Here is a 25,406-nt window from a genome sequence, read left to right as displayed (position 1 = left end):
TGATTAAAAATCTTCCAACAAACAAAAGTCCAGGACCAGATGGCTTCACTGGTGAATTCTATCAAACATTTAGAAAAGAGCTAACACCCATCCTTCTCAAACTCTTCCAAAAAACTGCAGAGGAAGGAACACTCCCAAACTCATACTATGAGGCCACCATCACCCTTATTCCAAAACCAAAGATACCACAAAAAAAGAAAATTACAGATCAATATCACTGATGAATATAGATGCAAAACTCCTCAACAAAATACTAGCAAACAGAATCCAACAGCACATTAAAAGGATCATACACCATGATCAAGTGGGATTTATCCCAGGGATGCAAGGATTCTTCAATATATGCAAATCAATCAATGTGATACACCATATTAACAAATGGAAGAAGAAAAACCATATGATCATCTCAATAGATGCAGAAAAAGCTTTTGACAAAATTCAACACCCATTTATGATAAAAACCCTCCAGAAAGTGGGCATAGAGGGAACCTACCTCAACATAATAAAGCCCATATATGACAAACCCACAGCAAATATCATTCTCAATGGTGAAAAACTGAAAGCATTTCCTCTAAGATCAGGAATGAGACAAGGATGTCCACTCTCACCATTATTCAACATAGTTTTGGAAGTCCTAGCTACGGCAATCAGAGAAGAAATAAAAGGAATCCAAACTGGAAAAGAAAAAGTAAAACTGACACTTTTTGCAGATGACATGATACTATACATAGAGAATCCTAAAAATGCCACCAGAAAACTACTAGAGCTAATCAATGAATTTGGTAAAGTTGCAGGATACAAAATTAATGCACAGAAATCTCTTGCATTCCTATACACTAATGATGAAAAATCTGAAAGAGAAATTAAGGAAACACTCCCATTTACCAATGCAAAAAAAAATAATAAAATACCTAGGAATAAAGCAACCTAGGGAGACAAAAGACCTGTACACAGAAAACTATAAGACACTGATGAAAGAAATTAAAGATGATACAAACAGATGGAGATGTATACCATGTTGTTGGATTGGAAGAATCAATATTGTGAAAATGACTATACTACCCAAAGCAATCTACAGATTCAATGCAAATTACCAATGGCATTTTTACGGAACTGGAACAAATCATCTTAAAATTTGTATGCAGACACAAAAGACCCCGAATAGCCAAAGCAGTCTTGAAGGAAAAAAACGGAGCTGGAGGAATCAGACTCCCTGACTTCAGACTATACTGTATAGTATACAAAGCTTTGTATACAAAGCTACAGTAATCAAGACAATGTGGTACTGGAACAAAAACAGAAACATACATCAATGGAACAAGACAGAAAGTCCAGAGATAAACCCATGCACCTATGGTCAACTAATCTATGACAAAGGAGGCAAAGATATACAATGGAGAAAAGACAGTCTCTTCAATAAGTCGTGCTGGGAAAACTGGACAGCTACATGTAAAAGAATGAAATTAGAACACTCCCTAACACCATACACAAAAATAAACTCAAAATGGATTCGAGACCTAAATGTAAGACCAGACACTATAAAACTCTTGGAGGAAAACATAGGCAGAACACTCTTTGACATAAATCACAGTAAGATCTTTTTTGATCCACCTCCTAGAGTAATGGAAATAAAAACAAAAATAAACAAATGGGACCTAATGAAACTTCAAAGCTTCTGCACAGCAAAGGAAAGCATAAACAAGACGAAAAGACAACCCTCAGAATGGGAGAAAATATTTGCAAATGGACAAAGGATTAATCTCCAAAATAAATAAACAGCTCATGCAGCTCAATGTTAAAGAAACAAACAACCCAATCCAAAAATGGTCAGAAGACCTAAATAGACATTTCTCCAAGGAGCACATACAGATGGCCAAGAAGCACATGAAAAGCTGCTCAACATCACTAATTACTAGAGAAATGCAAATCAAAACTACAATGAGCTTTCCGGGCTACGGGGATGGTGGGGTTCCGGGCTCGGGTCCCCGCTCGCCCCAGCGCCCGCCGCTGGCCGAATCCCGACCCCCGCGTCTCCATCGTGGGTCGCGATGGTCGAATGTGCGCCCGGGTCCGCGGGATAGGCGGGCGCAGAGATCCCTTGTGTTGGCGGGGGTGGGTGCGGCGAGGTTCCGGCGCCTCCGCGTAGCATCGTGGGGCCGGGGCTGGGGGCGCCGCGGATTGCTATGCTTTCCGCACCTTCCCGGCTCTGAAGCCTCGAGAACACGGCTATAGGCAGAAGTAGTTTAGTGGGGAGTTTGCCTGCTGGGAACTAGGGGCCTGCTGGGGGTCTCAGTTCTTGGCTGGCCCTGGAACACGAGGTTGCCAGGTGTGTGACGGCAGCAGGTAGGAGTGACCCGCTGGTGCAGTGATGAGCAGGAAAGGTCCGTGGGCCCAGCTTGGTCCTCTGCTGCTGGTCAGTGGGACAGACCTGCAGGTGTGGCTCCTGTCACTCTAGGACTGGCTTCAGGACAGATCCGGCCGGAAGAGGCCAGGGCACCGCCCTCAGTTCTCCAGGAGAGTGCGCCGGAGTGGAGCCAGGAGGGGTGTGCACGACTCAGCACGGGGGCCGTGCACGTCCAGTCTGCCGCAAGGGCAGTGGGGAGCCGGGGGAAGTCACGGCCTTGCGAATGCCCTCTGATGAAAGGGAACCTGCGGGCTTAACAAAATAACTTTTGTGTGGAACGTCGGTGTGCTGAAAAGCAGTTGTGTGTGCTTTTCCCCCTTGGTGTGGATCAGCGGTGCTGAGGCAGCAGGCGCGATACAGAACTGTGAGCAGAGACCTTCTGGAATCCCCAGACTCCAGGGAAACTGAAGGTGACGGCCAGCCTAGTGAAGAGGACAGGACGCGGGGGCGGGGGCGGCAGCCCAGCAGGCGCCCCTCGTCTCAGGGCCCTAATCCTGGCTCCAGCCCGCTGGTCAGGGGAGCTGCACGGTCTCCTGGGTGAGCAGAGCCCACAGTCCTGAGCCGTTCTTCGCTGTGTTGGGTCATCTCCCCCCATCCAAGGGGAGAAATCTAGATGAGGTTTAAGAACTAGTGCTTTAAGAATGTGGATCTCATAGTTGAAACCTCGGAACACGTGTCTTCAGCACAAGGTGTTAAAGTGAAGGGAAGGATTCAACCCCTTTTAAAGGAGGGTGTCTCCGTGTGGGCAGAACTAGAGAATAAATGGGTCTTGAATAAAAAAAAAAAACAAAAAAACAAAAAACTACAATGAGGTATCACCTCACACCAGTTAAAATGGGCATCATCAGAAAATCTACAAACAACAAATGCTGGAGAGGGTGTGGAGAAAAGGGAACCCTCTTGCACTGCTGGTGGGAATGTAAATCGATACAGCCACTATGGAGAACAGTATGGAGGTTCCTTAAAAAACTAAAAATAGAATTACCATATGACCCAGCAATCCCACTACTGGGCATATACCCAAAGAAAACCATAATTCAAAAAGACACATGCACCCCAATGTTCATGGCAGCACTATTTACATTAGCCAGGTAATGGAAGCAACCTAAATGCCCATCGACAGACAAATGGATAAAGAAGATGTGGTACATATATACAATGGAATATTACTCAGCCATAAAAAGGAACGAAATTGAGTCATTTGTTGAGACGTGGATGGATCTAAAGACTGTCATACAGAGTGAAGTCAGAAAGAGAAAAACAAATATCGTATATTAACACATGTATGTGGAACCTAGAAAAATGGTACAGATGAACCGGTTTGCAGGGCAGAAGTTGAGACACAGATGTAGAGAACAAACGTATGGACACCAAGGGGGGAAAACCGCGGTGGGGTGGGGATGGTGGTGTGCTGAATTGGGCAATTGGGATTGACACGTATACACTGATGTGTATAAAATTGATGACTAATAAGAACCTACAGTATAAAAAAAGAAACAAAAAAAACAACTAATACTAAACTTTTTTTGGGTTATTTGTATGGAAATAAATTAATATAAATGTTTCAGACATTACATGAAATTTCTAAAAATCTTATATGTTCTGGTATAATGTTATAAGTCATAATTCTAGTTATTACTTTAAAATGTATATCTCAGAAATAACTAAATTTCCTTGTCAATTGCAATATTATGAACTTTCATCAAATCTTTAACTGTGGTCATTTTTAAGTCTTTCGTCATTTACAGACAGTTCTGGGTGTACTCTGATGCTTTTGCAAAAATGTTCCTATGAAAGGGTTTCATCTTCAAGGAATTCATGGAAAAGAATCTGACAAATACAGGTTTCTGGTAACTGACTATACTGCTGAACTGAATGAATAAGCATTTTCAGAGCTCTAATGGAAAACTGATGAATTCATAAAAGTGCTAACAAAAGATCAAGATTAAAAAATTAATACATGGGACTGAGTGAATTGATGAGAATTATAATTTTTGTAACTTTCTGTTTGAATAAAAAAAAATCCCACAAGGACTCAGAGGCAAAAAATATACAAATCAGTTTTCACTGCCAAGTAAAGGAGCTGTTACAGTGGAGGATTACTGGACTGAACATCAATATTATGACATAGTATGAGTGTGTTTCGTGTTTGGTAATTGCAATCACTGTTGCTTTTGTTGGGGTCATCCATTTACAATGCTTGGTGTCAGTTTATTTATCTCTTGTAAAAATAAAATACAGTGTGTGTGTGTGAAAAAAATATGAAGCAGGGGATTAGGTTAACTCTTGGGACTGGGATGAATAACTAATCTAAAACATACTGAGGGTAAAGCAGCTCTGTAAGAGAAAATATTGTGTTTATGTATGAACCTTTTGAATTTGAAGTACTTGAGGGATACTTAGGTAGAAATGTATAGCAGGGCATTGGTTTCAAGTTTCTGAAACTCAAAAGCAAGCTGTTGGCCAAAAATACACATTTGGGAGTCACTGATTTTATTTGAAGTTATAGGTTTAGGTGAGGTTACCTAAATGTCATAATTATTATGATTTTATCATGATACTTTAAATTTAACTCCCTAAATGGACAAAGTACTCTATTAAAATAATAATTAAGCAAATGCCCTGCATATTTGCCTTATAATAAATTACAGAATAATCATGTATATTTTTTATAATGTAAGTGCTTTCAGCATCATAGTGCTATTGGTTAATTAGGTCATTCCCCAAGTATTAAAAAGACTCCAAATTTAGAAACTGAGAAAAAATTGTAGAATGATGGTGCCTTATTAAGAAGTTTTATGTATATCAAACCTTTGGATGCCCACTGTACTCTAAGCTTTTTGAAATCCAATCAATCAAATCAATGTATCTGAATTCTTCTAGCACCATAGTCTGGTACATAGTAGAAACTCAATAAATATCTGTTAAATGTGTGACAAAGACTGTGTAGCAGTTGAACGAGACTGGAGATTAAATACATACAGAAAAATTTTAAAATAAATAATAAAAGCTGGTCCTTTGAAAAGATAAACAAAATTGATAAACTTTTAGCCAGACTCATCAAGAAAGACAGGGAGAGGACTCAAATCAATAAAATTAGAAATGAAACAAGTTACAACTGACACCACAGAAATACAAAGGATCATAAGAGACTACAGCAAGCAACTGTATGCCAATAAAATGGGCAACCTAGAAGAAATGGATAAGTTCTTAGAAATGTAGAACCTTGAAGACTGAACCAGGAAGAAATAGAAAATATGAACAGATCAATCACAAGTAGTGAAATTGAAACTGTCATTTAAAAACTTCCAACAAACAAAAGTCCAGGACCAGATGGCTTCACAGGTGAATTCTATCCAACATTTAGAGAAGAGCTAACACCCATCCTTCTGAAACTCTTCCAAAAATTCCAAAGGGAGCAACACTCCCAAACTCATTCTATGAGGGCACCATCACCCTGATAGCAAAACCAGACAAAGATACTACAAAAAAAGAAAATTACATGCCAGAATCACTGATGAACACAGACACAAAGATACTCAACAAAATACTAGCAAACTAAATCCAAAAATACATTAAAAGCATCATACACCATGATCAAGTGGAATTTATCCCAGAGATGCAAGCATTCTTCAATATCCACAAATCAATCAGTGTGATACGCCACATTAACAAACTGAAGAATAAAAACTATGGTATATTAATAAATGCAGAAAAAGCTTTTGACAAAATTCAACACCATTTATGATAAAAAAAAAAAAACTCTCCAGAAAGTGAGCATAGAGGGAACTTACCTTAACACACTAAAGGCCATATATGACAAACCCACAGTTAACATCATTCTCAACAGTGAAAAACTGAAAGCATTCCCTCTAATATCTGGAACAAGACAAGGATGTCCACTCTCACCACTTTTATTCAACATAGTTTTGGAAGTCCTAGCCACAGCAATCAGAGAATAAAAAAGAAATAAAAGGAATCCAAATTGGAAAAGAAGTAAAACTGTCATTGTTTGCAGATGACATGATACTATATATAGAAAATCCTAAAGATGCTACCAGAAAACTACTAGAGCTCATAAATGAATTTGGTAAAGTTGCAGGATACAAAATTAATACACAGGGCTTCCCTGGTGGCGCAGTGGTTGAGAATCTGCCTGCGAATGCAGGGGACACGGGTTCGAGCCCTGGTCTGGGAAGATTCCCACATGCTGCGGAGCGACTGGGCCCATGAGCCACAACTACTGAGCCTGCGTGTCTGAAGCCTGTGCTCCGCAACAAGAGAGACCACGACAGTGAGAGGCCCGCGCACTGCGATGAAGAGTGGCCCCCACTCGCCGCAACTAGAGAAAGCCCTCACACAGAAACAAAGACCCAACACAGCCAAAAATAAATATAAATAAAACAACAAAAAAACAAAATTAATACACAGAAATCTCCTGCATTTGTATACACTAATAATGGAAGAGCAGAAAGAGAAATTAAGGAAATAATCCCATTTACCACTGCATCAAAAATAATAAAATACCTAGGAATAAACCTACCTAAGGAGGCAAAATACCTGTACTCTGAAAACTATAGGACTCTGATGAAAGAGATCAAAGACGACACAGATAGAAAGATATACCATGTTCTTGGGGTGGAAAAATTAATATTGTCAAATGGCTATACTACCTAAGGCAAACTACAGATTCAATGCAATCCCTATCAAATTACCAACGGCATTTTTCACAGAACAAGAACAAAGGAATTGTAAATTTGTATGGCAACACAAAAGATCCCAAACAGCCAAAGCAATCTTGAGAAAGAAAAACAGAGCTGGAGGAATCAGGCTTCCTGACTTCAGACTATACTACAAAGCGACAGTCATCAAAAAAGTATGGTAGTGGCACAAAAACAGAAATATAAATCAGTGGAACAGGATAGAAAGCCCAGTAATAAACCCATGCACCTATGGTCAATTAATCTATGACAAAGGAGGCAAGAATATACAATGGAGAAAAGACAGTCTCTTCAATAAGTGGTGCTGGGAAAACTGGACAGCTACATGTAAAAGAATGAAATTAGAACATTCTCTAATGGGACTTCCCTGGTGGCACAGTGGTTGAGAATCTGCCTGCCAATGCAGGGGATATGGGTTCGAGCCCTGGTCTGGAAAGATCCCACATGAGGCAGAGCAACTAAGCCCATGCACCACAACTACTAAGCCTGAGTCTAGAGCCCTTGAGCCACAACTACTGAAGCCCATGCACCTAGAGCCCTTGCTCACAATGAAGAGTAGCCCCCCTTCGCCACAACTAGAGAAAGCTCACAGGGCAATGAAGACCCAATGCAGCCAAAAATTAAAATTTTTTTTAAATTTGAAAAGGAGGTAGGAGATGCAAGAGGGAAGAGATATGGGGATATATGTATAGCTGATTCACTTTGTTATAAAGCAGAAACTAACACACCATTGTAAAGCAATTATACTCCAATAAAGATGTTAAAATAAATAAATAATTTAAAAAAGAAAAAGAACATTCTCTAACACCATATGCAAAAATAGACTCAAAATGGATCAAAGACCTAAATGTAAGGGCGGACACTATAAACCTCTTAGATGAAAACATAGGCAGAACACTCTGACATAAATCGCAGCAATAACTTTTTTGATCCACCTCCTAAAGTAATGAAATAAAAACAAAAATAAACAAATGGGACCTAATTAAACTTAAAAGCTTTTGCACAGCAAAGGAAACCATAAACAAAAAGACAACCCACAGAATGGGAGAAAATAATGTGCCAACAAAGCAACCAACAAGGGATTAATCTCCAAAACATACAAATAGCTCATGCAGCTCTACGTCAAGAAAACAAACAACCCAATCGAAAAATGGGCAGCAGATCTAGTGGGGGTGGAGGTGCCGCACTGCGCTGCACACAGGATCTTAGTTCCCCAACCAGGGATTGAACCCGTGTCCCCCGTGCTGGAAATGCAGAGTCCTAACCACTGGACCACCAGGGAAGTCCCAGGCAGAAGATTTAAATAGAAATTTCTCCAAAGAAGACAGCCAGGGGCTTCCCTGGTGGTGCAGTGATTGAGAGTCCACCTGCCGATGCAGGGGACGCGGGATCGTGCCCCGGTCCGGGAAGATCCCACATGCCGCGGAGCGGCTGGGCCCGTGAGCCATGGCCGCTGAGCCTGCGCATCCGGAGCCTGTGCTCCGCAACGGGAGAGGCCACAACAGTGAGAGGCCCGCGTACCGCAAAAAAAAAAAAAAAAAAAAAAAAAAAAAGACGACGGCCAGATGGCCAAAAAGCACATGAAAAGATGCTCAACATCACTAATTATTAGAAAAATGCAAATCAAAACTACAATGAGGCATCACCTCATACTGGTCAGAATGGCCATCATCAAAAAGTCTACAAACAATAAATGATCGAGGAGGTGTGGAGAAAAAGCGAACACTCCTGCACTGTTGGTGGGAATGTAAATTGGTGCAGCCACTGTGGAAAACAGTATGGAGGTTCCTCAATAAACTAAAAATAGAATTACCATATAATCTAGCAATCTCACTCCCAAGCATATATCAAGGCAAAACTATAATTCAAAAAGATACATTCACCCCTATGTTCATAGCAGCACTGTTCACAATAGGCAAGACATGGAAACAACTTAAATGACCATCAACAGATGAATGGATAAAGAAGATGTGGTACATATATACAACGGAATATTACTCAGCCATAAAAAAGAATGAAGTAATGCCATTTGCAGCAACATGGATGCAACTAGAGATTATCATACTAAGTGAAGTAAGTCAGAAAGAGAAAGACAAATATCGTATGATATCACTTATATGTGGAATCTAAAATATGACACAAATGAACCTATCTATGAAACAGAAACAGAATCAGGGACATAGAGAACAGACTGGTGGTTGCCTAGAAGGAGGGGGTGGGAGAGGGATGGATTGGGAGTTTGGGATTAGCAGCTACAAACTTGTATATATAGAATGGATAAACAATGAGGTCCTACTGTATAGCACAGGGAACTATATTCAATATCCTGTGATAAACCATAATGGCAAAGAATATGGAAAAGAATGTATACATATGTATAACTGAGTCACTTGCTGTACAGCAGTAATTAACACAACACTGTAAATCAACTATACTTCAATTAAAAAAATAAAAATAAATAAATTGGTATAACCACTATGGAGAACAGTATGGAGGTTCATTAAAAATGAAAAACAGAACTACCATGTGATCCAGCAATCCCACTCCTGGGTATGTATCCAGATAAAACCATAATTCAAAAAGATACATGCACCCCTGGGGCTTCCCTGGTGGCACAGTGGTTAAGAATCCGCCTGCCAATGCAGGGGACACGGGTTTGAGCCCTGGCCCGGGAAGATCCCACATGCCACAGAGCAACTAAGCCTGTGCGCCACAACTACTGAGCCTACGCTCTAGAGCCCACGAGCCACAACTACTGAAGCCTGGACACCTAGAGCTCATGCTCTGCCACAAGAGAAGCCACCACAATGAGAAGCCCGCCACTGCAACGAAGAGTAGCCCCCACTCGCTGCAACTGGAGAAAGCCCGCGCGCAGCAACAAAGACACAACTCAGCCAAAAATCAATTAATTAATTTTTTTAAAAAAGAAAAGATACTTGCACCCCAATGTCCATTGCAGCACTTTTTACAATAGCCAAGACATAAAAGCAACCTAAATGTGCACAGGCAGAGGAATGGATAAAGAAGATGTGGTACATATATACAATGGAATATTACTCAGCCATAAAAGAGAATGAAATAATGCCATTTGCAGCAACATGGATGCACCTAGCGATTATCATACTAAGTGAAGGAAGTCAGACAGAGAATGACAAACATCATATGATATTACTCATATGTGGAATCTAATTTTTAAAAATGATACAAATGAAGTTATTTACAAAACAGACTCACAGATTTTGAAAACAAACTTATGGTTACCAAAGGGGAAACGGGGAAGGGATAAATTAGGAGCTTGGGATTAACATAAACACACTACTATATATAAAATAGATAACCAATAAGGACCTACTGTATAGCACAGGGAAATCTACTCAGGATTCTATAACAACCTATATGGGAAAAGAATCTGGAAAAGAATGAGTATATGTATAACTGAATCACTTTGCTGTACACCTGAAACTAACACAACATTGTAAATCAACTATACTTCAGTAAAATTTAAAAATTAATAAAAATAAAAATAGATCTCATTAAAGTGGAAAGAATCACCCTATGAATAATGTTACCATAAATATCATGCTAACAATTGAATTCCAATAAAGTATTTTAAATCTATTAAAAAAATAAAAAGTATATAACTATGATCATATTTGAGTAAAATGTACATGCATATTTATACGCACATATGCTTAGATATATTACAAGGGCTTCATTAAAATATTTATATTTGTTACCTCCAGTAAAATATTAGGGTAGTAAAATATTATTTCTAAGTTTTTAATTTTTGTGTTTTCAGTGTGGAAGAAGAAAAAATCACGCGGTCAAAATTGCCTTTGGAAATCTCTTAAATCACTGAAAATACAATAAACACAAATGTTTTTACGAACCACACTTGGCATTGAGAAAAACTTTCTCCTTGACCAAACCCTAGCCAGGCTTTTCTAAGCTGCTTCTCAGCTAAGCCTCAATCTTGGTATATAAAGATTTGAACAAAGACTAACAGTTTCTAACGGCTCAAAGCCATACCCCTCGGAGGACCCTAGTTCTCTTAAAAGTGCCTACCTGAACATACTCAAGGCTTCCAAAAAATTTACTGTTTGTGCCGATCGATACCTGGAGATAGGGCTCCTGTCTGGGTTTCACGTGGACCAACCCCTCTTACCACTTTTTGCTGATTTTCACTTCCCTTTCTCTATTGAGACCTTCCTTGTCCTATTCCCTCTATCTCCCTTTAAAAAGCCCAGTCACCTCTGTACAAATCAAAGTTGAATTCAGTTCACACTGGACTCTTTTTCCCTACTGCAATAATTACTAATCAAAATCTGTCCCTACCACTTTAACTAGTGTCTGACTTTATCTTGGACAACATAGTTTCTCAGTAAGTTTACTGCTTACTAGAAATCACTAATGAAACTATGAAATGGATAGATTTTTTATTCCCATTAACTGGTGAAGTTCTGTGTATCATCTTATGCGTTGATTCATTGTTTCCATGCTTCTGAGGAAGGTCAGGCATTCAACAGGACAACAAAATCATTGTTCAGCTGTGACAATTCAATTAGGGTTTTTTGAAACCCTTGAAAAGTAAAGGTTTTTCTTTCATCCTTGTCTAGTATTTTTTTTTTCCTGGGCAGAAATTAAAATTTTTTATGTGGTATTTCCCTCTACAAGAGAAATGGTTTTCCAGAATTCTGAAATCTCCCTTTTCATTTGAGCATATGGCGATGTGAAATTAGAGTCTTATGATAAGCTTGTTCCCCCCTTGCCCTCTCCCAATCCCCTGCCAGTTCACTCTTCAGCAACCACAGTGCTCTTTGTAAATTGCAAAACTGATATTGGCACTGCTTAAAACCCTTCAATTACTTCCCACTCCTCCTAAGAAAAAAAAATCCAAAGTATGCCTGCAAGGCACACTCTCTCCCTGTACTTCTCTGCACTCTGCTCATCACAGCTATCTTCTATTCCGAGAACACACCAAGCTCTTCCCATCCCCAGGACTTTGCACCAGATGTCATCCCACCTGAAATGCTGTTACCCTTTACAAGTTGTCAGCTTCTTATACTTCAGGTCTCAACTCCGAAGTCACCTACCCAGAGACGCCTTGCCTCTTTTTATAATTTTTTTAAATTGAAGTACAGTTGATGTACTTTATTACATAAGTTACAGACAGGTGTACAATACAGTGATTCACAATTTTTAAAGGCTCCTCTCCATTTATAGTTGCTCTAAAATATTGGCTATATGAAGCCTTGTCTTTTAAAAAGGCCTGTCCCTCATGGAATGTATGGATTTTAATTCAATTTATCTTTCAGTAAAGGAATTTTGAGCCAAAAGGGAGGGGGGAAGGCCTGTCATCCCTTTCACTCAATATCGTTGCGCCTCCCAACATACTTTCAAGTTGAGTGCTTTACAGATATGCAAATAATTAAGATACGCAAATAATTAATTTGAATCATCTTAATTTTGTGCATATTTGTAAAGCACCCAACTTGAAAGTAAGCCTCTTGAGAGCAGGAATCTTGTGGTGGTGTGCTGCGAAATGTTTAACAGCCTTTCCAGAAACAGTCCTGATGGTAGCATTTGCCTGTGGCCATGGGGTAAAAACCACCACCGTGCTAATTTCAAGCTACAACGTGACATCAACTAGCTTGCAAAGTAATTTCCTGAAAATTTAACAATCAGTTTTCACAAGCCAGTGCAGGCCAGTTGCAGCACACCACTGGACCCTGGCCTGGCTTATTTACTGCTATAAATAAAGAGAACAATGTCAGGCACAGAGTAAGCGTGCAATAAATACTGGTTGAATGTTGAACTGGGATAAATTCTTTTTTTTTTTTTTTTTTGGCCGTGCCTCGCGGCATGCAGGGATCAAACCCCCGGCCCCTGCAGTGGAAGTGAGGAATTCCCTTATAAATTCTTGCTTCTACTCTATCAAATATAGATTGTAGCTTATGGAGTCCTTACTGGCATTCTAACTGCCAAACTGTGAAAGAGGCAGCTTGTAGAGAATTACCCTGAAAACAACCTGTCGAATGAGTCACCAAAATAAGTTCCTAAATGAAGGACAAAAGAAAGGAGGAGAAAGGGAAGTGGAGTGGGAAGGGAGAGGAGGAAGAAGCATTAAGTGAAAGTAAAGTCAATTTCCTTGCTGATGGCCACACCTCTCATTGGTCCCCAGACCAATAGCATCAGATTCACTCTGGATTCCTGCTAAAACTGTGGGTGATGGTCCCATATACAGAATCAGAATCTCTGGGTGAAGTCCAGGAATCTTCACGGTATCAAGTTACCCTAGTAACTCTGATATGCACTGAAGCTTGAGAACCGCGTCCAAGGGTACACTGACTGATGAGCTCACGAGAGTGTCACCAAGCTCTCCTGTCTACCTGGAGCAGCCGGCCCCACTCCAAACCCAGGCAAATATTGTACGAGCAAACACAAAGCTTCCCAGATTCTAACTTCCCATCCTAAACCTGGTGAGGAAAGCAAAACATTCCAATTGCATAGTGATTGAAATCACTCAACTGGGCTTAAATATTTCTCAGTAACAGAAATACTCTTATTTGAATATTTACCATTTGGCCTTGATGCTGTTGGTCACCGTTATGGTTATTAGCTAACACTCATGAGGGCTTCCTACGTGTCAAATGCTGGGCTCAGTGCTTTGTATGTATTAATCTCATGTAATACTGAGAAGAAACCTACGTAGTGGGTGTTATCGTTTATCTTCATTTTACAGATGAGGGGGGCATAGAAAGTTGGGTGACATCACTGAAGAGTTGAGAACTCCCCGAGAAGGATGCTAAGCAGAACAAAGCCCTCTGCCCCAGGAGACCTGGTCCTAGTTGAGATATTTCCTGGTCCACAAAGTCACCGAAAGCAGGGTGGCCTCAAAGATAAATGCCCACAAATACCCAGAGAAAATGTTCCAAGTGGTTGAGAACCAAGAGACTCTTCCTAATTAAAGCTTGGAGAATAAACGCTACCTCGTGACCATCCAGAAATAGGATCAATATTTTACTGCTGCCTTTCACCATTATGTTCTTTTCTGAACATGCTGAAATAATAAGTGCAAAAGAACTGTGAAAAGCACAACTGCAAGACCAAAACTGCCCTCATTTTTAATTAAGTAGGCAAAATATTCCCCAAATAGTTTTAATAAGGGTGGTAGCAAAATCCCATTAAATTATAAGAAATACACGTTACAGTCTGTTTAGCCCATGTCAACCCCCTTTCTCTGAAGACTGCCCCTCCCAGGTTGCATTCGTCCATAAGCCTGACTCTTGGCCACAACTGATTTAGCTCAACTATGAACAACTGACCAGGCCTGACCAGTGAGATGCCAGAGAGAGCATCCTTCTGGGATGCAGAGAGTACTTTGGTGTCTTCCGGTGCCTGGAACTAAGGACAGATGTTTGGGATTTGCGGGGCGGCCATGTCCGTGGACAAGCATAGCACACTGGTCTTGAGGGAGTACAGCCTGAATGCTCAGTGACCCTGGGCCCCAGATAGATGTGAGGAGGACAGAGCCTGGGTCCCTGACAGCCCTCACTGCCTGGATCAGGCCCACCCAGGGCCCAGCCTCACTCATGTCTTTGGCTGCAGCCAGCTCAGGGGGATTTCCATTTCTCGTGGCCAAAAGAGAAAGATCAGGGCAGAGGGGCAAGCTGTTTGACCCTCTGAGGAACCATGACCATGTGGGGCACCATATCCGCCTCTGTTTCTCTCCTGAAACAGGGCGCATCCAATGGTCCAGATCACCCCTGGATTTTCTCCCAGCCTGTGCCTGGTTCGTCCAAATGCTGGACTTAACCTGCCCAGGGCCACATCCTTGCACCCTGGTGCAGCCTCCCTGCACTTCTGGGCTGTTTTTCGATTGCACCCTTGACAGTGTCAGGGTTGGAGCTCACTGTCGTTCAGCTGCCCCAGCTCCTTGTGTCATCCATGTCTTTTGCATCCTCCCCCCAACAATGTCCAGCAAAATCTAAACCCTGCATGCAATGCAATACATGCTATTGACTGGAAGACTGGAAGCATCAATTTAGCCTCTTTTCCCAGCCAAATTAACCAGACAATGGGAAAACAACACCTCAAGGAAACTCAAGTAAACAAATCCTTGGTTAAACCCTTAACCTGAAGGGAGCCAGGTCCCTCTTTCCCCACCTCCCTTAGACATATCCTCCCTACAGAGACCCCTGGGCTGTACCTGGGACATAAATGGCGTCACCATTGCACCAATGCGACACGGGAGCCGCCGGTCCCCATCCCCAAGGCGCGCATCGTGGTGGGGGTAGACCTGGAGTGGAGAAGCGTAGAAAGCATCAGTTAGCTGAAACCCCTCTCTCCCAAGTCCTCCGCCCTTCCCTCCACAGGTCAGGCTTCGGTATATATCAAAGGCCAAATATTCTATATGGATATACAGGATATAGAAGATGTTCATTTTCTCAGGTACACAAGTTTGTATTTTAACAATATCAGAAAATAAACACTTAGACATTATCCTTTAAGTGAGCAAATTCCAAAATAGGTGTTTAATATTCCAAACGTAATTTTAGAAAGGTACTTGCAGTCAGACAGGTTTCCACTTTAGAGCTATAAACATATAAAGGTGGTTCCACTGAACGGACAGAAAATACTCCCCAAGTAATAACAATCCAACCAAACCTTTAATACAGATACAGTGAAAGGAACTGACGAGAGTGCCACGCACACGCTACACCATTCACCATGTTTGTGTTGTAAGATCTTACGGCGCAGTCTACGTTCTTGCATTTATAGTAAAACCTCATTAATCTGTACTTCACTGATTCAGAGTTCTTAATAAATAAGCAAATAGTACTTAATAAAGAAGCTTTCAGGGAGACTATATGAAAGAATGCTTCTTTTAATTTTAGAAATTTTTCTCTTAACGCTATAAATACTGATCAGTTTTCATCAATTCACTGAAGCAAAGCACGTGGCCTCTTTACTTGGCCACATCGTGTTAGCCACCATCTGTCAAATGCAAAAAACAAGACGCTTTCCTGCCCTGGGGGGCACTGCTATATTTATAAGAATGTCTGGGGGTGGAGTGCCTTTTCACAGAGACTTTTTCTTTTTCTAGAAAATGAGGCTAGTGGCTATTGAAAACAATGGATTCAGATACATACAGATCTTTGCTCGAATATCAATTATTTTTGACAATTCTAGGAGATGAAATAACAGAAGACAAGCAACTTCAGGTACACATCTTTTTTTTTTTTAAGCAATAAGTATCAGGGAAAAAATACTTAGGAATGACCCTTTAAATGAACACATCCCAAAATATGTTAAATTGAATATTTCAAATATAATTTTAGAGGCACACCACGATACACATAGACTTTTAAGTTCACAAATTCACAATAATTTTAGAAGATTGTTAATGGAACTAAATGAAATACTACATATATGTCAAATGTGTCCTAATTTCCTATTTTTATCTATGTGAGGGGAAAAGAATCTTTTTCTCTGTGGTTTTGATATGTCATCTGTATTCTAAACAGACTTCTATGTTTCCCAAGATGAAGATGAATGCAGCTATAGCAGTCCCTATAGCACCACTTTCTCTGGCTCAACGAAAGGCAAAACCAGTTAAAATACTAAGTTTCCTACTCAGATATTGCTTATTTCTAGGAATATTTGATCTTTAAAGTGGTGGTTTCTGAGAAGCTCCTCAGAAGTAATGTATTAAGTAGATATAGTAATTCAATAAATTAAGAATAAATTACTATTATATTCGAATTTAAGCTACCTACAACAAACAACAGACAGAGTGAGATGTGATCTTTCAAAAGAATAAAGGTGAAAAATACTTTCTAATTTTAAAAGGGAGAAATAGGGTGTTTTACATTTTATCAGCAACATGCAGGTACCGGGCCCTACCCCTATTTCTTCGGGAAGCATGGGATGAGGGCAAGAGTTGTTTTTTACATGGATGCAGTTTAGTGAGAAAGGGAGAAGGTCCTATCTTTCTTCTCAGAGACTGGCTTTCACTAGACCCCATGGGGTAGGAGAAAGGCCACATCATATCTTCTGGTGTCATTTTAATAGGATGTTTTTAGAAAATCATCAAAAGTCAACAGAAGCCAGGGATGCGTGATCTATAGACAAACACCTGCTCCAAGTAGCTCACCTCACACACCTCGATGGAACCAACCCCTTCCCCAAAACTAACCTCAGCGGTGTAAATATAGATGGTGTTGAAGTTGGACGCCACCAAAGCCCTCAGCATGAAGAGGAAGCCGATGAGGCCGGCACTAGGGAACCAGAGCGAGACGTTACCACAGGCGACACGGAGGGCCTTCCGGGGCCCCGATCCCAGGACATTACAGACGCCAACACACATCCCTGAAGACCAGGTCCCGAGGGAGGGGCTGCTCCTCAGCTGGCCTGACTGTGGGGTCTGAGAGCAAAAGCCGGACTCAATCCTTCAATCCTGTCCCCCCAGAGTGTGCCATTCCAGCCCAGCCCCCCAAGATGAGCACACCTCTGCCACCACCCTTGGAAAATGGTACAGACAGTTTGCAGAATAAGTCATATATATTATAAATGAGGCCCACTCTAGGGTCACCAACTCAGAGCGCAATGAATTTTCCCACCACAGGCATGCTGTCTACATCCCTATCTTGACAACGGTGCAGGTCGGCCTCCATTCTCCAGGAAGCTTTGCATAAAGATCCTAAATATCTCGGCAAGTGAACTGAATACTCCCACGCTGGTACCCATGTCCTGTGAGCGCTGAAGATGGACCTGCTCAGGAGAAGAGGGGAGGGGCAGGTACCAGGGGCTTGTTTGATCGTTCTAGTCAAACAAGCAGCCTGTACTCTACTCTCTTGGTGAAAGGGACTTGCCCCTAACCTCCACTGAAGGCCATGGGTCAGGAGACCTCATTTTAAAACCACTGCACAAAACTAGATTGCTTTAAAGCAAACAGAAAGCAAATACCTTGAAGTGCAAATATTGAGGAGAAGGACGAACAAAGCTGTGCATCCCACGGTAATAGAAGGGCTCAGCCGTCTTCCCAGGAAATTAAGGCCCAGGATAGTTAAAGGATTCACTAGGAAAAAAATGACAAAGGCAATTTTCAGAACCTTGAAAGCAAATGGCATGTATTAACAATGGCCTGGATTCCTCCCTCTCATTTCGGAAAGAAGCAACTTAATCCAAACGTCATGCGTATTCCAGCCAAGACCCAGTCACACTGTCATCGACTTCATGACTCCTTCAATATGCTTTTCCCACGGGGATCCAAGAACGACAAGCACTGGAGTATATGGAGGACATTTTACACCCAGGATGCTTATTACAGCACGCAGGTCTATTGTAAACCGCCAACTTGCTAGACCTATATTTTAAATGTTTTATACTCTTTTTCAAACTCAAGGTGCCATTGATTTTTAAGTACCATTACTTTATGTCTATTAAAGCAGAAACAGTGCTTCCAACTGAAATCTAACATGCCATTGTGAGACACATCCCAGTTTCAGAGACGTTACGATGTAGGGGAATGCACGTTAGAACTGATACATGCGCTAATTCAAAGCTCCACTCCTCCAGACTTCTCCCCACACGGATCCGCACTGCAGACACCTCAGCATGATTTGGGGACTCGTCCATTTCTACCAGGCAGCAGTCAAGTGGATGACAGGTCACTCTTCTCTCCTCTGAGACTCTGAGTTGCACGTCCCCCACCCAAAACAGAAAGCCACCCAATAGAGAGATACTTACGAGCAGTTTCGCCAATAGTGCTGATAATCATGGTCTGGTAGTCGGAAACACCTGGCAGCGGCAGGGGCTCTGGCTCTCCTCTGAGACCCCTACGGGCACCACCGCCTCAGACTCCGACCGCGAGCCACAGGCCAGGTCCCGCTCCGGCAGCTCTGCACTGGCCAGCATGACCCCGTCGTAGGCGAAAGAGATGCCCAGCCTGGAAGCAAGAAAAGATGGACATTAGGAAAGGCTGTCACCAGGCCTGAAGGAGGGGTAGCACCGTGAGAGGTGGGGAGAAGTGGGGAGAGCTTCTCAGGTGGAAGGCACAGTGTAGGGAGGGGAGGGGAGTGGAAAGTGGGGACACGTTTCAAGGGGATACTAGGGGGTGCCCTTCAGCGGAGGCTGTACGGTGGGAAATGCATTTGCAAGAAAAAACAGGATGGAACTAGATGGGGGAGGACCCCTCAGGCCAGGAAGAAGTTTTGTAAGAGGCAGAACAGAACTAACACTGCGTTGAAACTGTCTCCCTCATTCTACAGCTTATGTACTGTAGCCCGACCATAAAGAGTTAAATATTAGAGAAACGTGGCTTGTGCCCAAACAGCTCATTAAGTTCCCTGAAGCAAGTTCCCATCCCAGGTGGTCCTGGGTTCGTTATGGCTACTACTTGTAGATAAGTTCGTTTTCAGCTAGCAAATAAGCAGAGATAAGTGCGGTAAAGTAAAAATAACTGCTCACGACTCGAAGTTTTGCAGCAGCCTCGTGATGCAGCCTTGTGAGCAAGCAGAACAGAGAAATGTTATGCTTCCCTTGAAGGCCAGGTGGCTCCAGGAAGTCTGCAGCCCACCTTTAATCCTGAACCCTCCGACTTCCCCTTTTCCCTTAGCATAAAAGCAGCCTGAATTCTCTTCCAAGTTAAGATGGTTCTCTAAGAGTTTAGTCCAGGGCTTCCCTGGTGGCGCAGTGGTTGGGAGTCCGCCTGCCGATGCAGGGGACACGGGTTCGTGCCCCGGTCCGGGAGGATCCCACATGCCGCGGAGCGGCTGGGCCCGTGAGCCATGGCGGCTGGGCCTGCGCGTCTGGAGCCTGTGCTCCGCAACGGGAGAGGCCGCAACAGTGAGAGGCCAGCGTACCGCAAAAAAGAGTTTAGTCCACCATCTTCTCCGTCTGCTGGCTTTCCGAATAAAGTCGATATTACTCGCCCCAACACACTGTCTCTTCTTGGCCTGCCATGTGGCAAGCAGGAGGAGCTTAGACTCCGCAACAGTTTGTTTTCTGCAGCTGCTGCCACAAGTTAGCACAAACTTAGCGCTTCAGCACAGTGAGTATCTCACAGTTCTGGAGGTCAGCAGTTCAGCAGCTCTGGCTGACTTCTCTGCGCGGAGTCTCACGTGGCAGAAATGACGGTACAGGCAGGGCTGCTCCACTTTCTGGGGAAGCATCAAGCTCACCCAGACGGTTGGCAGAATCCAGCTGCACGGGGTGTAGGACTCGTGTCCATTTCCTTGCTGGCTGTTGACCAGTGGTTTTCAGCTCCTGCAGGCTTCCTTCATTCCTTGTCTGTGAAGCCAGCAACAGCAGGTCGCGTCCTTTTCAAGCACTGAAGCGCTCCTTCGACCTCACCTCGCGCTTTCACTTCTGCTGCATCTCTGATTCCAGCTGGAGCAATTTCTCTACTTTTAAAGACTCAAGCAATAATATTGAGCTCACCTGCCTAATTCAGGATACTCTCCCTATTTTAAGGCTCATAACCTTAATTACATCTACAGTCCCTTCACATCTACATCCAAATTAGTGTTTGATTGAATCCCCAGGTGTTGGAACTCTTGGGCATCATCTTTAGAATTCTGCCTTTCGGACGCCATGAAGCTATGGAAGGTTTTTGCTTTTGCTTGATGTTTTCTTACTATCTTTTGTTCTATTCTTTAATAGATATTTTTATTGAGATATAAACATAACATACAGAAAAGTTCCTATATCGAAGTCAAGAAAAAGATATCAGGAGAATTCGCTGGCAGTCCAGTGGTTAAGACCCTGCGTTTTCAATACCGAGGGCCCGGGTTCGATCCTGGGCCAGGGAACTAAGATCCCACAAGCTGTGTGGCCAAAAAAAAGAAAAAGAATATCAGCCTCCCAGAAGCCCCCCTCATGCCTCTCATTTTTATAAATGGTTGTAAAAGACACAGGTCACGTGTAAAAGACAGATGGGGACAATCAAGGAAAATCACATGTGATCTGCATAGTGGATGATGTTAAAGTGATGATTGTTAACCTCGCTGGTGTGATTTTAGGATTGGAATCATCTAAGAAAATGTCCTCAAGCAGTTGAGACTCTTAATGAAGTATCTGGGGATGAAATGGCATGAAGTCTAGGGCCTGCCTGAAAATACTTCGGAACAGAAAAAAACAGCTGAAGTAAATATGGGTAGATATCAGTGATTGTCAGATCTGAGCAATGAGTAAATCAGGGTTCATCAATGGTATTTCATGTGCATTTACAAATTCTCATAATGAAACATTTAAGAGGAAGACAATATCTCTCCTTGTTATTAAGGTAGCTTTAATATTTTTTTTGTTTAATTTCCAAATATGAAGTGTATTTGTTTTTGGCCACACCGCGCAGCTTGCGGGATCTCAGTTCCCCAACCAGGGACTGAACCCAGGCCACGGCAGTGCAAGCACTGAGTCCCAACCACTAGGCCACCGGGGAATTCCCCAAATATTAAGAGTATTTTAAAAATTAAGGAGTCTCAAGAGGAGACGCCAACCTATTTTTAGTGATTATATCTGGGAAAGGCAGACAACCTGTTCCCTGAATTCAAACACTATAGATTAGCTTCTACTGTCTTGAATCTTTATATAAATGGAACCACATAATACGTATTTTGTGTGTCTGACTTTCTTTGCTCATTATTACATTTGTAAGGTTCAGCCATGTTGAGCGCAGAGCACCAGTTTTCTCATTTTTATTACTATGTAGTATTCTATTTTATGAATATAACAATCTATCCATTATACCTGTTGATGGGCATGTGGGTGGTTCGTAGTTGGAGCTGTTACAGATAATATAATGCTATTTTATTTTACTAGGCATTTCTGTGGGGTAGAAATCTAGGAGTAGAATTGCTGAGCCATAGGCTATGCATACTTCCAACTGTAATAGAAACCTCTAAACAGTTTTCCAAAGTGGTTGTACTAATTTGAATGCCAATCAGGAGCGCAGGAAAATTCCAGTTACTTTACATCCTTCCCAACATGGTCAGTCTTTTTAATTTCATTTTTTATTTTTTTTAAGGTTATCTTTTCAAACTTTTTTTTTTTAATTTATTTTTGGCTGTGTTGGGTCTTTGTTGCTGCATGCGGGCTTTCCCTAGCTGCAGCGAGCGGGGGCTACTCTTCGTTGCAGAACACGGGCTCTAGGTGTGCAGACTTCAGGAGCTGTCACATGCAGGCTCAGTAGTTGTGGCTCGCGGGCTCTAGAGCACAGGCTCAGTAGTTGTGTCGCACGGGCTTAGCTGTTCCTCGGCATGTGGGATCTTCCCAGACCAGGGAGAAGACCCATGTCCCGTGCATTGTCAGGCAGATTCTTAACCACTGCACCCCCAGCGAAGTCCCCAGTCTTTTTAATTTAAGCCATTTGGGTGGATTTGTAATGGTGTCTCATTTGGTTTTAATTTGCATTTCCCTGGTGACTTTAAGGTTGAACATGTTTTCATATGTTTATTTGATACACATTTTTGGTCAAGTGCCTGTTCAAGTCTTTTGCCTATTTCTCTACTGGGTTGTGTATGTTTTTCTTGTTGAAAAAAAATTATATAATAGAAATATATATTAATAGTATATAGAACATGTATATATAGTTTGTTGGACATATATATTGGAAATTTCTTCTCTCAGTTGGTGGCTTGCCTTTCAGGCTCTTCATGATTTCTCAGGACACAGAGTTCCTAACTTAATGTAGGCAAACTCATCAATCTTTTCCTTTAGAGTTAGCACTTTTTGTGTCCTGTTTAGAAAATCTTTGCTTACTCAAGGTCACGGCTGCATAGAGAGGACCACTGAGTCTATTCCTTTGAATTTGATTATCAGTGACCTCAAAGGATCAGTTCCTGGAATGTGGTGAGGGAAGAGACCAGGCTGCAAAAGGTTAGTACAGAGCTCATACACTCAGATGAAAAATTTAAAAACTGTTTGTAGATGATTTGAATATTTTTTCTTTCTCTTTCTTTTTATATTGTTATTTTATATCTATTTTTTGGTTGGTGGCAGAAAGATAAAGCATTGCTGGTATCTGCCTTGTGTTTTCTCCCCAGAGCACTCAGAAGGGATTTACTTCAATGGGCTTTCTCGCACTGAAATGCTTGTTTATTTAAACCTAGCTTTGAAATAATACCATTCTTACCATATGACCCAGATCTGTAATGTGGTCCGTAAATATTTAGCATCCAATAGGTCTGTAAATCTTCCTCTTTTTTCCTGGGGTAGTGAAAGGGGGAGACAGAATAGATTTAGTGGGTTAAGGGCAGGCAAAGGTGACTCTAATATTTTAGATCACAGAAAACAAGAACAACATGGGAATGTGGTAGGGTGAGATAGCCACTCAGCTCCCCAGATACCCCTCACATAAATACTGTTTTTAACACATTCATCTCAGCCAATCAGTCTTTGCATACTTTTTGTTATCATTGTCAAGTACCAAAACTCATTGAATTTAAGATTCTAACCCTTTCACTCTTCCTCTTCTCACCAGTGCTGGCGAGAGGTGGGGTGGAGAAAATAGGAGTATACATGAAAAGCAACTATAAAACTGATGGGAGAATCTTTTAACATGAAGATGAAAAAACCTAACATTAAAAAAGAGTGTGAGGGGCTTCCCTGGTGGCGCAGTGGTTGAGAGTCCGCCTGCTGATGCAGGGGACACGAGTTCGTGCCCGGGTCCGGGAAGATCCCACATGCCGCGGAGCGGCTGGGCCCATGAGCCATGGCCTCTGAGCCTGCGCGTCCGGAGCCTATGCTCCGCAACGGGAGAGGCCACAACAGTGAGGCCTGCGTACCGCAAATAAATAAATAAATAAATAAAAAAGAGTGTGAGGCTTGTGCAAAAAAACAAGCAGCCTGAATTTGAAAAGAGGATCAGTGCCTAATTTCTGTGTCGTTAGGGTAATTTGTAAAAGTTCTTGTCCATAGTCAGTGCCTATTAAGTATGTTTGGATCAAAATAAATAAGGATGGGTTATAGATGATTGGGCAGTAATGGATTTTTATGTAAAGCCAGGAATGCTTGGGGGCTGGAGGAGGTGCTCAGTTGAAAACCAACTATTCTTTTCTCACAAATTGACCTGGGATTACAGGCCCCCTCTAGGGAGTCCAGAAGTGTGGTCTGGGAGTCCTGGATTTTATTGTCACCGAAAGAGCTTGCAGAGAACTTAGAGGTCTTTTGCCCCATACACCCCCCCGCCCTCGACTTTCAGGCTCAGTTCCTGGATTTCATTGTGGGTGGACTTGAGCAACTGACATTCCACTTTCATCTGCTTTACGTATCGGGGCTCTGGTTACTCATCTTTGGAAAACCTCTGATCTAGCCCTATCCTCCCATTTTCCAACACAGAATATATGGCCCAGAGTGGGTAAGTGACCTGCCCAAGATCACACAGCCGTTTGGAGGCAGAGCCAGTCTGGACTCCCAGTTTCCCGTGCACCAGTCCTGAGTCCTGCCCATCTGTCTCTCTGCCATGTCCCCTGGGTTTAGATGTGACTGTGGTCCCCTCACCGCCCCAACTGTCATTGGAGAGTCATGTCATTATAAAATATATACCTTTTATCCTAATAAGTCATTTGGTTCTGAACCTTTGGCTGCAATCCATATGGGTGGACTTATTCACCTCCTGCATGGTGTGACCTGTCCTCAGACAGCCCCCAAAGCCTTTCATCTCAGCGTCTTGGGAGTGAAGCTGCAGAGGCTCCGCTGCCCACAGCATCTTGCCCAGCCTCCTCTGCATGGCACTCTGACGGCCACCAATGGACCGAACTCACTGCGCATTCCCACCTTTGGCCTCACACTGTTCCTCCTGCCATCAGTGGCCTTCTTCCTCCCCTGAGGCTGCCTCTCCTTTCAGTGCGCAGTGACTGCCCCCCTTCTCTCTGGGGGTGGCTCCCACCAGCTTATGGTCACCTCTCTGCTCGGATCCTACACACTCTGCTGCCTGGGCCACTCACCTGGTTCTAAGCATCGGGGCTCTGTTTTGTGACTGATTCTTTCCTACGTGCGTCTCATCTCTCTAACCAGATTTAAGAGCCCTGAAGGCAGGGTCTCCTGTTTATAGCTCTGTATCCACAGGGCCTTGCTCTATAGACCACCGTGGAGAAGAACAAGATCATCTAATGGGCATGATGGATGGAGGCAGCAAGCTGAAGTCAAGAGAAGTAAAGTGGGAGGAAGAAGGGAGGAAGAGAAAGGGGCAGGATGTACAGTGTACAGGAGGAGGGAGGAAGGAGAATGTCGAGGGACGGCTGAGCATATAGAGAGGCTGGAGGAGGGAAGGCGGTTCT

General features: G+C 42.4%; 1 protein-coding gene across 1 annotated transcript in view; it reads right to left on the bottom strand.

The window, feature by feature from the left end:
- Nucleotides 1–25,406, bottom strand: part of SVOPL (SVOP like) — a gene marked incomplete at its 3' end in the record, with an annotated part of 74,369 nt that overhangs the window by 29,528 nt on the left and 19,435 nt on the right. Inside the window, 8 exon segments of the mRNA XM_082661632.1 lie at nucleotides 15,335–15,375; nucleotides 15,378–15,417; nucleotides 15,419–15,424; nucleotides 17,324–17,405; nucleotides 18,094–18,205; nucleotides 18,877–18,921; nucleotides 18,924–19,075; nucleotides 23,261–23,334. Of these exon segments, the coding sequence (XP_082517758.1) occupies nucleotides 15,335–15,375; nucleotides 15,378–15,417; nucleotides 15,419–15,424; nucleotides 17,324–17,405; nucleotides 18,094–18,205; nucleotides 18,877–18,921; nucleotides 18,924–19,075; nucleotides 23,261–23,334 (552 nt within the window).

Source organism: Grampus griseus, assembly GCF_964374135.1.
Source record: "Grampus griseus genome assembly, chromosome: 9".
Classification (NCBI taxonomy): Eukaryota; Metazoa; Chordata; class Mammalia; order Artiodactyla; family Delphinidae; genus Grampus; species Grampus griseus.
The sequence above is the reverse complement of the archived record's forward strand: the minus strand, read 5'-3'. Positions and strand labels throughout refer to the sequence as shown.